Below are 15,560 nucleotides of genomic sequence, written 5' to 3' on the forward strand. Positions count from 1 at the left end.
TCATTTTGGAGCCAAAGGAAGAAGGTTTTGGTGTCCAGTAATATCCAGGGCTGTGTTAGATTTAGGCAGCCAGAAGCAATGTGGCTGAAGAGAGAATAAGACTTGCCGTCTTGAGGGAATTGAGGTCATAGACTGTTGTTGCATCTAATTTAGTTTGAAGGCAGAGGCAAGAACAAAAAGGGGAGATTGAACAGTGAGGATAAGACCTGGGAGTATTGAGAACAGGAGACAATGAACTTGAAACCATTGTGTGGGGCAAAGAGATTAGAAAGAAATCTTCAAATAGTGAGAGAGTGTGTCTTTTATATAGCATGGGCTGACATGATGGCACATGCCTGCAGTCCCAGCTACTCAGGAGGCCGAGGCAGGAGGATCGCTTTGAGTCCAGGAGTTAAGCCCAGCCCAGGAAACACAGCGAGACCCCATCTCTTAAAAAAAATGATATAGCACGGGTAGATTTTCCTGTTGAAGTAAAAAGTACTGAGATGGAAAATGTCAAAATAAAACTTCACGTAAAGGAGACTAGAATCTGCTGAGAAACAACTCTGTTCCTGAAGTCACATGGCTCATTTTCCCATCCTTCTTATCTTTCCCCCTTCTTCAGTTTTTCTAATATCATCTGCTACTTAATTTGACAATTATTTGGCAAGTTTTGGGTGTGTTTATTCTGGTGAAATATAAGTGCTGTTGGAAAGAATATTGCCCCAGCCCATACACTCAATTGGTATGGAGTTGGAATAATAATCCACAATTGATTAGTTTTAGTAAGCCACAACTATTTGCTACTTAGCCATATAGATCTTTTAAAAACCTTAAAATTTCATCTGGATTGCTTAGATTGATTGACATAAATCTCTTTTTTGCTAATTTTCTGTGTGAGGCATTATGTATGTAAGCTTCACGTACATGGCTTTAATTCATTATCCTAACTATACAACGAGGGAAGTGCCATTATTGTTCCCCTTTTACAGATGAGTAAACAGAGGCACTAAGAGGTTAGGAAACTTGCCTAAGGGTAAGTAATTATGGAGTCAGGATTCTAATCCAGCTTCGTTTGATTCAGAATTCATGCTGTTTACCACTACTCTGAACTACCTTGGGCTCTATAAAAAGATATATTTAAATGCTAAATGACGAGTTAATGGGTGCAGCACACCAACATGGCACATGTATACATATGTAACAAACCTGCACGTTGTGCACATGTACCCTAAAACTTAAAGTATAATAATAATAAAAGAAAAGAAAAAAAAAGAAAGAAAAAAAATGTTCTATGAACTTTAAAGTGTCAGTCAGCTCTTTGGAGCCTGAAGGTAACACACTGGCACCGAAAGAGCAGATGCTTCTGTGGATGTTTTCTTTACCGATTGGTGTGCAGGCAGGCAGGACATCACCGTCTGTTGGTCTGTCAGCCCCATGCATTTTTTTTTCCAAACCTATCTGTACCTGGAAGTGTCAGAGAATTGCTATGTCTGCAGGCAAAGCAGTCAATCATTCCAAAGGTTAGACTCCAACCAGGCTCCTTTCATGAGGTTGCGAGGTGGGTGGAGGGATTGGGGGCTGGGGGAAGACTGGATGATTGGAAAGGGAGGGAGGATGGGAAGTGAGAACAGAACAGAGAGCAGACAAAGTAAATATAGACTTGTCAAAGTCATGTAAGAGGCAAAACCAAGACTTGAATCAGGTCTTCTAACCACAACCTCAGAGGAACCCTTTCTGCCTCATGGAAATGATAAGCCTCAATAACCCCAGAAAATATAAAGTCAGCACTTTATCATTTCTGTATTTGTAGCTATTTTCTAGATTTGCCAATTTGCATGTTTGGCTTGAATTAAATAATTTAACTGTCTTGCATTCTCATTTCTTTCTTTCAAAGTTTGAAGCTACTTCTCCGAGATACTTTTTCCATGATGCTATTAATTGGGGTGAGAGCAAAATAAAAGGTCAGTGTTTATACTTAGGTTTTCATATTTGCTTTCTCAGAAAATCCCTTTGGGGGATATATTGAATCAAGTATTTATTGTTTCCATATACCACATGAAGGAAAGTGAGCCAGGATGGTAGTAATACTTAGTAATAATTTAAGTTCACTTCTTAGAGAAATTTGAATTGTTTCTGAGAATAACCAGGGCCAAACATTTAGACAAACCTGATAACTGCATGACCAGGGAAGATGTCACTGGATGTAAGAAACTATTTTTTTGTGAATCAATTACTTGCTCTTTGATCCCTGTTTTTTGTTACCAATTCCCCATTTCCATTAAGCAGAATGCTGATGGTAGTTTGAAATTTAATTTGAGTGGTAACTATGAAATAGAAACTGTCACTGTTGTGGATAAAATAACAATGATCCTCACTAGTTTTCATTTGATATTTGTTTTCAGGAGAATAAGCAGGACTGTAAATACATTTTTAAAGGCAATACATTTGTTTATCTAAATATTTAACATCTCTTCATCAGAAAAATGCAAGACTGTTGATCTAAGATAAAGTGCAAATACAGATGTGCACCTAGTGGAAAAAACTGCATTTAAGTTTATGAAAAACATCATTTTTTTTCTACCCGTATTTATGGACTAAGTTAAAACAGCATATTTTTTCCTCAATTAAGATATAGTTGGAGATTTGTGCATTTTGAAAAGTAAAGAGACATTTTAGATCAGTGGATCTTAAGGTGGAGAGGAATCATAAAGGTTTTTGAATTCTTGCATTCGGCAGACTGTGGTCAAATGATCAATTATATAATTATCTTCTGGGAATTAAGATGTTCTGTAATTCTCCTCATGTGTTAAATTCTTCCTGCTTGAGTTTTGCCAGTTGCCTCTTGTCCTCTCCTTATTAGAGGAAATTTTTTCACTGATTCATTTGCATTTTTAAAACTCACTCAGGAGATGATGGTAAAATTAGGGTTAGAGCTCACAGTTACTTGCTTTCTCTTTTTAACATAATTTGTTGGAACAATTTTATAACTTTTCTTTCTATGAAAGAAAGAATATTTTTGGTGACAGCAGTGACTTTGGCTTCTGCTTCATCAAAATTTAAGTATAGATTTCTTTTTTTTTCTTTTTTTTCTTTTTTGAGACAGTCTTGCTCTGTCACCCAGGCTGGAGTGCAGTGGCGCGATCTCGGCTCACTGCAACTTCTGCCTCCTGGATTCAAGCGATTCTCCTGCCTCAGCCTCCTGAGTAGCAGGGATTACAGGCATGCACCACCACACCAAGCTAATTTTTGTGTTTTTAGTAGAGATGGAGTTTCACCACGTTGGCCAGGCTGGTCTCGAACTCCTGACCTCAAATGATCTGCCTGCCTTGGCTTCCCAGAGTGCTGGGATTACAGGCATGAGAGACCCTATTCTTTAATAGAGTGTTTGCTCCTGGAAGAGGAGCTGATGGGATGTGCAGCCAGCGCCAAACTCTGTCAACGGAATCATCTGCAGCTTGTGTATTTCTGGTTCTCATCATCTGGGACAGAGATTCCTTACATGGGAACTTGACCTTTGAATTGCTTGAAAGGAGCTAACCTTTGCTCTCAGGGTAGTCTGAGATGTGAAAGCCTGCCTTTCTTGCTTCACAGCACACATAATAAAATGAAGTAGATAGAGACTTGTTGGGTTTAGTTCTTTAGCTTAGCAAGGCAAGAGGCTGAGAGTTCTGTTTAAGTTAATAGTGATTACAATTTGTCCAAGCTGTATCTTGACATATTATGCTTAAAAGAACAAATGGATGCCAGAAGATAACTTTTTTTTTTTTTTTTTTTTTTTTTTGCCCCTCAGGTTCTTGTCCTTATGAATGCCTTAATGGAGCTTTCTGTTCTAAGACTGGAACATGTGACTGTCAAATATTTCAGGCTCTTGGGACAAGATGCCAGATCAGTAAGTTTCAGGGATGCTTATGAGATAATTATGAGATACCAAGGAGAAAATTAAGGTATAATTTGCTATAATAATGTTCATCCATTGGGAGTTGTATATTAACTAGAGAGCCCACAATTCATTCTCAGTAATTTGATGTAATTTAGAAACAAAGTAAAACAAAAGTAGATAGGGCCACTTTCCCTTCTCATTGAGCTCTGTTATTGCTTCAAGTATTTTTTCTACTTTCTATAGTAATAGCCTATTATTATTATTATTATTTTTTGAGACAGAGTCTCACTCTGTCACTCAGGTTGGAGTGCAGTGGCACGATCTTGGCTGACTGCAATCTCTGCCTCCCAACCTCAAGCAATTCTCCCACCTCAGCCTCCCTAGTAGCTGGGACTACAGGTACCCACCATCATGTCCGGCTAATTTTGGTATTTTTGTGGAGATGGGGTTTCACCATGTTGGCCAGTGCATGGTGGGGTGGCACGCGTCTGTAATCCCAGCTACCCAGGAGGCTGAGACACAAGATGCTCTGAGACACAGGATGCTCTTGAACTCCTGAACTCAGGTGATCCTCCTATCTTGACCTCCCAAAGTGCTGGGATTACAGGCATGAGCCACTGTGCCTGGCCAGTAATAGCCTATTAAAACCAGATTCTCATTCATCTCTCTTTTGCTTTATAAAACAGATTTATTATTTGGAGCCAGTCATTCTTTTGGACCTTTAATTAACTGGACACTTTGTATGTAAAAAAATAGTATTGAGACTTCTTCGAGGGCAAGGGCTTTTTTTTTTTTAAATCTTTTATCCACAATGTCTAAGATAGGATTCTATGTCAATAATAATCAATAAATATTCATTTGTTTAATCGATATTTACTGGCATCTAGATCCCAGGCTAGGCATTGGGGATGCAACGGTGAATAATAGAAACATGTTCCTGTCCTCTTGGAGGCTGCAGTCTAGAGAAGGTGATAAATACACAACAGATACACAATAATTAAACTTGTTACAGGTGCTGTAAAGTACAAGATGCTATGAAAAAATGAAGCAGAGGTGGGGGATACTGTCAGGGAAGACTGCCTGAATAATGAATAATTCTATGTTTTTTCCTGAAAAGGCCACAGTTGTCCAAGGCTAATAAATTTAGGTGGGAATCACAAAAATACAAGATGTAAAGAGTCACCCTTACCTTTATGCCCCCCACCCAGAGTGTATCAAAATGTTTTACATGTATTGAGTGCTCAGTGAATGTTACTGGTTTTCATATTATTCTAAAGAGAAGAATTTAGAAAACAAAAATTGAATAGAAGATTATCTACAAGGGTAAGAAAAAAAGGTAGGCATGACAATAGGAGATACAGTTGTATGATTTAAGATAAATATTGCTTGAAATTTGGCCAGTTTGAGGTCATGAATTGTTAAATTCCAGCATACCTTTTTTTTTTTTGGAGACAGAGTCTTACTGTCACCAAGGCTGGAGTACAGTGGCACAATCTTGGCTCACTGCAACCTCCGCCTCCTGGGTTCAAGCGATTCTTGTGTCTCAGCCTCCTGGGTAGCTGGGACTACAGATGCGTGCCACCCCACCATGCTGGCTAATTTTTTGTATTTTAGTAGAGACGGAGTTTCACCATGTTACCCAGGCTGGTCTCGAACTCTTGAGCTCAGGCAACCTGCCCACCTTGGCCTACCAAATTGCTAGGATTACAGGTACAAGCCACCACTCCAGCCAAATTCCAGCATACTTTGAATGACTAATGCTCCCCACATCCAGGTCCCAGACACGTAAATATGACTTTTTTTTGGTCAATAGTTATTTTTCTCTGTGGATACCATAAAAAGACATTTTTGAAAGACTAGAACACTCTGATGCTGTATATGCTAATCTTTAGGACACTCAGTGGTGACATTTCTCTTTTTTCTGAGCCATCTTACTTGCTTTATTACTATCACCTTTTACTGAATTATTTTCCATACTCCTTTTTTTCTTCTAGAATCTTTCTTTGAAAACAAAAGTTAAGAAACTTTCTAACATAAATCTTTTCTTCATAACTACTTGGAGACCCTGTTTTTCTTCAGGGGAGTTTGATAGTTTTGAGAGCAACTGTTAATTTTATGTTAGTTATTTCTTCCTGTGTTATAGACCAAGGAAGGAAATTTGAATGAAAATTAGAATCATTTACCATGACTGACTGAACATTGCTAGAAACGTGTAATTTATTTTGTCTACAAAATATTATCCTGTTTCTTTTCAGTCCCAAACATGGGCAACGGCAGAGATGGGATTTGTAAAACCTGGGGACAGTATCATTTTGAAACATTCGATGGCATCTACTATTACTTCCCAGGAAACTGTTCTTATATTTTTGCAAAGGACTGTGGTGATTTGGAGCCTCGGTACACTGTATGGGTAGGTGATTGTAGGACATGATTAACTTAAAAATATTATCTCTGGAAAAGTATGTATTTTTAAAGTACTGGGCAAATGATGCAAAATATATACTAATAATAGAATGAATACTTATTTTGAAGAGGGTCTGGGTTCAGTTACGAACCATATTACTCACACTTCCTTCCTTCCTGATACTTCCAGTGAGATATGTCCAGCTGGTTTAGTTTTTTGAAATGATACCCTCAGTATGAACCAGAGGCTAACATTTATAAAATGGAGTATATGAGTTACATAAGCACAGGCTATCGGATGTGAAGACTGACAGCTAATTGCTAGGTAGTTTGATACTATATGACTGAACTCAGAGAATTAATTCTTAGTTGCAGAATTCTTGATTCAAATGAATTCTTAGGAGACCTCTCGAAAATATAAGCTTCAGAGTGGCTGTAGTTGAATAAGGATGTCAGGGACCTCTTTCTTTGCCTACTATCTTCTGAATTTCTAGGTATTTCAATCACTACCAGGAAACTGCTATGTTGTTGGATTTAAAAGCTACAACTCTCCATAGCCAAAACATATTTGAATCTCTGTTATGCTTTCCCTTTTTACTTACGTTGGGGCTGCCTACATTCTCCTCCTTTCTAAGGTGATGCAAATATTAAAAGTAGGCCCTGAAACTTCTTTTTTTTCATAGGTTTTTGGGGGAAGAGATGGTGTTTGGTTACATGAATAAGTTCGTTAGTGGCGATTTCTGAGATTTTAGTGCACTATCCCCTGAGCAGTGTACATTGTACCCAATGTGTAGTCTTTTACCCCTCATCACCCCCCAGCCTTTCCCCTTGGTCCCCAAAGTCCATTGTATAATTCTTATCCCTTTGCATTCTCATAGCTTATTTCCCACTTATGAGTGAGAACATATGATGTTTGGTTTTCTATTCCCAAGTTACTTCACTTAGGCTAATGCTTTCCAATTCCACCCAGGTTGCTGCAAATGCCATTATTTTGTTCCTTTTTATGGCTGAGTAGTATTCCATGGTGTGTGTGTGTGTGTATGTATATATATGTATATATATATGGCATATATGTATATATATCATATTTTCTTTATCCACTCATTGATTGATGGGCATTTGGGCTGGTTCCATATTTTTGCAATTGTGAATTGTACTGCTATAAACATGTGTATGCAGGTATCTTTTTTTGTATAATGACTTCTTTTCTTCTGGGGAGATACCCAGGAGTAGGATTGCTGGATCAAATGGTAGATCTACTTTTAGTTCTTTCAGGAATCTCTATACTCTTTTTCATAGTAGTTGTACTAGTTTAAATTACCAACAACAGTGTGAAAGTGTTCCCTTTTCACCACATCCATACCAACATCTATTATTTTTTGATTTTTAAATTATGGTAAATCTTGCAGGAATAAAGTGGTATTGCATTGTGGTTTTGATTTGTTTTTCTCTGATAATTAGTGATGTTGATCATTTTTTCATGTTTGTTGGCCATTTGTATACCTTCTTTTGAGAATTGTCTATTCATGTCCTTAGCTCACTTTTTGATGGAATTGTTTGTTTTTTTCTTGCTAATTTGTTTGAGTTCCTTGTAGATTCTGTATATTAGTCCATTGTTGGATGTATAGATTGCAAAGATTTTCTTCCACTCTGTGACTTGTCTGTTTACTCTGTTGATTATTTCTTTTGCTGCATAAAAGCTTTTTAGTTTAATTAAGTCTTGTCTGTTTATATTTGTTTCTGTTGTATTTGCTTTTGGGTTCTTGGTCATGAATGCTTTGCCTAAGCCAATGTCTAGAAAGCTTTTCCAATGTTATATTCTAGAATTTGTATGGTTTCACGTCTAGATTTAAGTATTTTATCCATCTTGAGTTGATTTTTGTGTAAGGTGAGAGATGAGGATCCAGTTTCATTCTTCTACATGTGGCTAGCCAATTATCCCAGCGCCATTTGTTGAATAGGATGTCCTTTCCCCACTTTATGTTTTTGTTTACTTTGTCAAAAATTAGTTGGCTGTAAGCATCTGGCTTTATTTCTGGGTTCTCTGTTGTTCTATATGACTGTTTTAATACCAGTACCATGCTGTTTTGGTGACTGTGGCCTTATACTATAGTTTGAAGTTGGGTAATGTAATGCCTCAAGCTTTGTTCTTTTTGCTTAGTCTTGCTTTGGCTATGTGGGTTTTTTTGGTTCCATATGAATTTTATGATTGTTTTTTCTAGTTCTGTGAAGAATGATGGTGGTATTTTCATGGGAATTGCATTGATTTTGTAGATTGCTTTTGGCAGTGTGGTCATTTTCACAATATTGATTCTACCCATCAATGAGCATGGGATGTGTTTCTATTTGTTTGTGTTGTCTATGATTTCTTTCAGCAGTGTTTTGTAGTTTTCCTTGTAGAGGTCTTTCACCTCCTTGATTAAATATATTCTTAAGTATTTTAATGGTTTTTGCAGCTATTGTAAAAGGGGTTGAGTTCTTGATTTGATTCACAGCTTGGCCACTGTTGGTGTATAGTAGGGCTACTGATTTGTGTAGATTAATTTTGTATCCTGAAACTTTTAGACCCTGAAACTTTTTAAGGCTACAAATCTTTGTGACCCAGAAAAGAAGCACAACTGGGTGACTATAGTCAATAATATCTTAATTGTACATTTTTCAATAACTTAAAAAGTGTAATTGGATTGTTTGTAACACAAAGGATAAATGTTTGAGGGGATGCATATGTCTTTCTCCATGATGTGATTTTGTAACATTGCATGCCTATATCAAAACATCTCCTGTACCCCATATATATATGTATATACACCTACTATGTAACCACAAAAATAAAAAACTAAACAAAATAACAAATGTATTTAAAGTAAAAAAAAAAGAAATGAGATATATTGAAAGTTCACTTATGGGGCATAAGAATAAAAATTTAGAGGTCTCTTTAGATAGGGAAGTTGGTGAAATGCATCTTCTGTGCTTGCAGGTCTCCTGTTCTCAGTTCTCTCATTGTCCACTACTCCCCCACCCCTCACTTGTTTTCTCACTTGAATACCCTTTGACCTTCTCTTTAAAATGTTCTTGTTCAGTGTCCCACTCTTTTGAGGACTGAGGTGTCAACGAGATAACCTGTCCTTTGTTAGTAACACACAATGCTGAACTATGCCTCTGGAGTTAGTAGATATTGTTTCTACTTGGCCTTGTTTTGAGTAGTAAAATTTGCTTTCAAATAAATACATCAATTTACTTGAAATGTCACTTTCCCCTTGATTATAAAAGCAGTTCATTTCTTTTGTAGAAAATTTGGAAAATTCAGAGAAGTCTGAAAAATGTTAAAATTATCACTTAAGAGTTACCATTGGTTAACAGCTTCACCTATTTCCTTCTGAACATTTTCCTCTGAATTTTATACATACTTACAAAATTTAAATTATAGTTTTCTGTCCTACACTTTCAATTAATATTATGTCTTCAACTTCCTTCAATGTCAAATATTCTTGATACATCCAAATACAGTTAGCTGTATTTTTTCCAACTTCTGTAATACTCAAATAAGTTAATGATGTCCTATATTGGAAATTTAGATTTTTTAAAAATAGAATTTCAAAGGATATGTTGATAAACATTATCATACAGATATCCTTATCTATACCCCCGACTATTTTTTCCGTCTTTAAATTCTATTTTATTTTTATGAAAATAATATATGTGTATGGTGAAAGATTTCATCCCAGAATATATGGCAAAAAACAGCCTCTGCCTTCCTTCATCCTCCACCCTAGCAGAAGCCTGGCTCACAAGAGACAATTACTTCAACTAATTTAGCTGTTTCTTCTGGTTTTTATCTTACACATCAAAATATGCCATTATCTCTTTATTTTTCAAAGTTAGGCCTTATTCCTTCACTTCCTATTACGGAAAATGAGAAATTATCTTAGTTATGCCACGCTTCCTACTCCTAACACACACACACACACACACACACACACACACACACACACATACTTCCCTTCACTCCTCCTAATAGAGTTATGTCACCATTTTTGGTTAAATAATTTATATTTTTTATATTATTGTCACTATGTAAATATTGTTTAGAGCTGATCCCAATAGGTTATGATGATTTTATGTCTCTACTTGTATATTTTTCTAGAGTAAACAGTTATCCCATTTTTTCTTTGCTGCATTCTCTTTACTCCAGTCACTAATATTTTTCCTAACTCTCTACCTCTATAAAACTCTTCAATATGGTCAGATGCATTAAGCAAGTTATCAGCTTCTCTTTTCCCTCATGAGACAATCCTTCCTCAGTTTTCCTTCCCATCTTTCAATCCAGACTAGTTGCTTTTGAAGTCTACTGTACACCTATCACTTGGGATTTCTTTTCATCATCCTACTGGAGAATTTTATTCTTCTCTCTCACCAGTTTTCCTCTTTCTTGGTTCCCACCAATGTCTAGTGGTCCTTTAACTTTGTTCATACTAGAGAGATAGGTTCTGAAAAGCTTATTGGATGCTCTGAATGTGTGGCCAGTGTTTGTAGTGGTGATTAAGCAAGAACCCATTTCCTCTTTGTTTACTCACTTATTTTAATTGACTAAGTTGGTTCCTGGAAAGGGAAGATACTTTCCTGGAAAGTGTGCATGGGAAGAGAATTTTTGAAGCCTTGATTTTAATTTAAAAATCACTTTCAGAATTTTAAATTTCAATTCACTCTGATTTCTGATCATTTTACATATAACCTTACTCAACCTCCAGAAATTTTTAGATCTTTTAATTCCCACAGTTCTGAGATTTTGTAATTATGTGAATTTCCTTTCCCATTTTTTTGTGCTGGGCACTTGATGGGCTTTTATATTGGAGCTAATATATTGGAGCTCTGGGGTGGAGTGATCCCTTAATTTTCTCATTGATTCTTGCCTATTTTCCACCTTTTTCCTTTTTTGTTCTACATTTCGGGATATTTCTGTCCAATTCTGAGATGTTTATCTTCTCACCTTTCTACTTCAGTTATACATTTCTCCTTTTATATTGTCAGTATTCAATTATTTGTTTTTATTCTTTGAATTTCGTTTTCAGCAACATTTTATTCTCAGGTCACGGATGGCATATATAATTTTTCTCTCAGAAGATATCAACTATGTATTTTTAAAGTTTTTGGGTTTTTCTAAATTGTTTTTTATTTCTCTGATTCCCTTTCTTTTGTTTATTTGATGTCTTTCATGTCGCAGACTTTCATCAAATGACTAATGATTCATGAATATTTGTTCACATTAGAGAATAAGGCTCTAAAAGTGAATTGGAAACTCTGGATATATGCATGGGAGCTTGTTGGACTACTGTGAGAGTGAGCAAGGATCTGCTTGTTTCATTAGATAAGCCCCCAAATATTAGGATCTATATGTCTTTTTTTCCATTTTGTTTCCCGAAAGAAGAATCCTCCAACATCTAGTCTGGCATCAGACGCTTGGATTCATGGATCCTGAGAACATTTTAGGCCTACTCTTCCCTCAGACTTTTATACTTGCTATTTCCTTTGCCTAGAATGGTATTCCAGATATCCCATATGGCTTTCTCTCTCTCACGCTCCATCTTTACTAGAATTTCATCTTTTCAGCAAGGCCTTCTTTGACCACTCACTCTGAAATTGCCCCCAGACCTTGACACGTACCCTATCCCCTTTCCCTGCTTAATATTTCTCCTTAATATCATTTAACATAGTATATATTTTAGCTTCACATAGCTATATTTTCTATTAGCTGTTTTCCTCTAATAGAATACAAGTTTCATGAGGGCAGATAGTTTTGTCCGCTCTGTTGACTGCTCTATCCCCAGTACCTAGAACAGTGCCTGGTACATAATAAATGATCAATACAATTTGCTGATTAAGCATAAAACTAATATACATTAAATTACTACAATATTAAAACTATATTATTGAGGCTGGGCGTAGTGACTCACACCTGTAATCCCAGCACTTTGGGAGGCTGAGGTGGTTGGATCACTTGAGGTCAGGAGTTTGAGACCAGCCTGGCTAACATAGTGAAACCCCATCTCTACCAAAAAAATACAAAAATTAGCCAGTTTGGTGGTACACGCCTATAGCCCCAGCTACTTGGGAGGCTGAGGCACGAGAATCACTTGAACCTAGGAGGCAGAGGTTTCAGGGAGCTGCAATCACACCACTGCACTCCAGCGTGGGTGACAGAGAGAGGCTCTATCTCAAAAAACAAACAAACAAACAAAAACAAACAAAAAAAACCCCAAAACAAAACCAAACCAAACAAAAAACCCCTATATTATTGATAATTTTAAAAGTCACTTTTAGGCTTAGAAAGTTCTTTTCCACCTCTATAGTTGTAATCTCTGTTTTCTTTCAGTTATGTCATGGTTTAGACATTTATACTTTACTTTTTGGACCTTTTCAAATTAATTTTGGTATAGGGTAAAATAATCTAAGCTTCCTCTTCTCTTTTCTTCCTTTCTTCTTTTCTTCCTTGCATTCTTTTTTTTAAAACTAATTTTCCTATTAATTTTTTGAAAAATAATCTCTCTCTTCCCTAATGTGTCTGGCAATAAATAAAAATAAAATCAATTTTATTTTTAGTGAGTTCATGGTCACTTTTCAACCTTTAAATATTGCTTTGTGTAGTGCTCCATTCAAAGCTCTGTTTTATGATTCTCTAATAGGTAAAAAATACGGATGACAAATGTGCTCCTTTGTGGCACTCCAGAGTTTTACTATTAGAACTAATTTCTCCCAAAGCATACCATGTACCTTGAGAATATTAACATCCAACATGCGAAGATTCAAATCGTTCAAAAATATGCTGATTAACTTGTATTTTAGGAAGTTAATTTTGTTGCCCAATTTCTGAGGTAAATATTTCTTTTCTCTCAGAAATCCCAAATGTAGTTATAACGTTGTAAAGTGTCATGGGACTAATGAAACTATATGATTGTAAACATACATTGTGGTTTTAATAACTCAGATTTGTTGTTTGTTCCTATGCTTTCTTTTTGTTTTTCTCCCTTTAAGGTTCATAACAGCCCTAAATGCCTTGGTTCGGTGTATTCTTGTTATCGGTCAATCAGCTTGTTCTTTTCAAACCAAGAGGAAATTCGAATTTATGGTCATGAAATAAAAAAGAATGGAATCAGGTAGGATATGGGAAACAGTGAAATGTCAGTAACACCACAAATTAATAGAATTTCCAAATATCACATGCTGGAAGTGAACTGTGGAGAGTAGGAAGAGAGGATTTCTTCAACAATACTCTTAAAGCTGTAACATACAGACATCAAAACTTCAGTAGGTTCTGAGGCCAACCAGGTGGTCAAGAGTACAGTAAGTTTACCCTTCCTAATGCTTGTGTGCAGAATATAAACATAGTATGTTTACATGGGTGGAGATGAGAGTCTCTCTCTCTCTTTTTTTTTTCTGAGAGATTCAAGAGATACCTTAAGAGTATCTTAAGAGTTCAACTCTTGATTCTTTTTGCCCTCTTTCTTAAATATTTTCTTCTTTCTTTGAAGCAGAAACTTAAACATCTATTTTCTTTTATTTGGAAAGGATTCTGGAAGTTCTTTCCAAGTTTGTGTGAATGGGTTTTGGGTGTCACTTGAGATTTTCCACGGAAGTTCTGACAGACTGAGAGCCAACAACTGCCTGGCCTCGAATAGATCAGAGAGAAGTCAACTTCTAGTTTCCTATCTGCCAAAAATATGACATGAGAATTTTGGGGCAGGGGATGTTTTTGTATTTGGTGGAAGGTTTTTTTTTTTTTATGTTTTAACCTAGAAATACTGTGGAATAATCTACCTTCCAATCTAAATAATTATAGAGAGACTCAGTTTTTATTATTTCCTGGCTGGATTATGCCAGAACAAGTAAATTGTGGGCTGGAACAATTCTATTCATTCAGAATTCACTAACAAGTGTTTGAACCATAGGAATTCTTTCCAGTGCAATGGCTTTATCAACCCGTGTTGCTTTTTCTGGGCTTAGATTCCTCAAAAAGCAGCAGGTGGTAGCAGAAAGGGCAGTGGACAGAGCACCAGGGGAGCCTTGAAACAGCCAGACAACCCAGAGCAGCTTCTCCCCTTGTCTGAGGCTTATTTTCTTGGTCAGTTGGGTTCTGTACTTCTCATTTTCCCATAAAAGAAAGTTTAGGCATTTGAGTAAGAAGATAATGCAGTTACACGTGTATTTCCTAGAGCTGAATTTAGATAGTCATTTAGGATTCTCTATATGGAATTTTGGGTAATACAATGGGCATTTAAAAAATTATCATGTTTTGTAAAACAGACTTGCCGTTCAGATTGATTTTCAAGAATATTATTTCTTTATTAAAGCAGAAACATAATATTTAACTTTAACTCAGAGAAAGCATTTCTATGAGGATTTCAGATTGTGTGATACAAAAAGGGTGGTCTTCTTCTTATTCAGCAATATTGCTTACACAAATGCTGTTCCTGGCTTGGGGCCTAACTCATAGCAAATGCTACAGAAATATTTGCCATAATAAAATCAAACATGTGGCTCTGTGCATGAAGCTTTACTTCTCTGGATTTCAGTTCTTTCACCTGTGAAATAAGGGGTTTCAGTACAAATGAATCCCTGAATACTTTTCAGCATTCAGTTCTGCATTCATTTAGGTTTACATTTTAATGTTTCCTGCCTAGGTTGCATGCTTTTCTTTGACCTATTGAATATTGTCTAGTTTAAACTATTATCTCCCATCTCCACTGGCATCCTTCTGTGTTATAAACTTCAGGATAATCACAGTTTTCCACCTTTATTTTCAAAAACGGAGTATTTAATTAAATTTACTGTTAAAGAGACCAAATGACCAAGTGTCAAATGACCAAGCAAAAAATATGCATAATAGTACAACTATACTTCCATAAGATTAGCTTTCCATTACTCTGAAATATATTTATAAACATGATTCACTTCATTTAAGTATAGTTTTTATAAACTTAGAAACTTAAAACAAATGGTATTTCTTTAATGTTATTTCATATTGACTTTTACTATGAATTCCTCATATTTATAATTTTTAATAAGAATGCATTATGGCAGTAGTTAGCTAGAGTCTTTTTTATGTATTCTCCAATTTAAACATTTAGCTATTTTTCTAGTTTTGTAAATAATTTTCTGTAAATAAGTATCTGTAAAAAATTTTTTGTGCAAATGGCTACAGATATTTTGAATTGTTTCTTTGGGGATTATCCCTTTGTTAATTAGTATGCTCAGTTTTGTAGTTTTTGGTCCGTTAAGCCATGCTCTTCCTGGAAAGGAA

At 36.0% G+C, this 15,560-nt stretch overlaps 1 protein-coding gene across 3 annotated transcripts in view; it reads left to right on the forward strand.

Annotated features, from left to right (window-relative positions):
- OTOGL (otogelin like) overlaps positions 1-15,560 on the forward strand; it is a 189,058-nt gene that overhangs the window by 35,464 nt on the left and 138,034 nt on the right. For all 3 annotated transcript variants that reach the window (XR_010148372.1, XM_016923914.4, XM_063786933.1), the window contains exons 5-8: positions 1,877-1,943; positions 3,773-3,871; positions 6,118-6,272; positions 13,295-13,416. Coding sequence is in view for 2 of the 3 variants with exons in the window: in XM_016923914.4 (XP_016779403.3) it covers positions 1,877-1,943; positions 3,773-3,871; positions 6,118-6,272; positions 13,295-13,416 (443 nt within the window). In the remaining variant the exon portion in view is untranslated. The remainder of the gene's footprint in view (positions 1-1,876; positions 1,944-3,772; positions 3,872-6,117; positions 6,273-13,294; positions 13,417-15,560) is intronic.

Source organism: Pan troglodytes, chromosome 10 (genome assembly GCF_028858775.2).
Source record: "Pan troglodytes isolate AG18354 chromosome 10, NHGRI_mPanTro3-v2.0_pri, whole genome shotgun sequence".
Taxonomy (NCBI): domain Eukaryota; kingdom Metazoa; phylum Chordata; class Mammalia; order Primates; family Hominidae; genus Pan; species Pan troglodytes.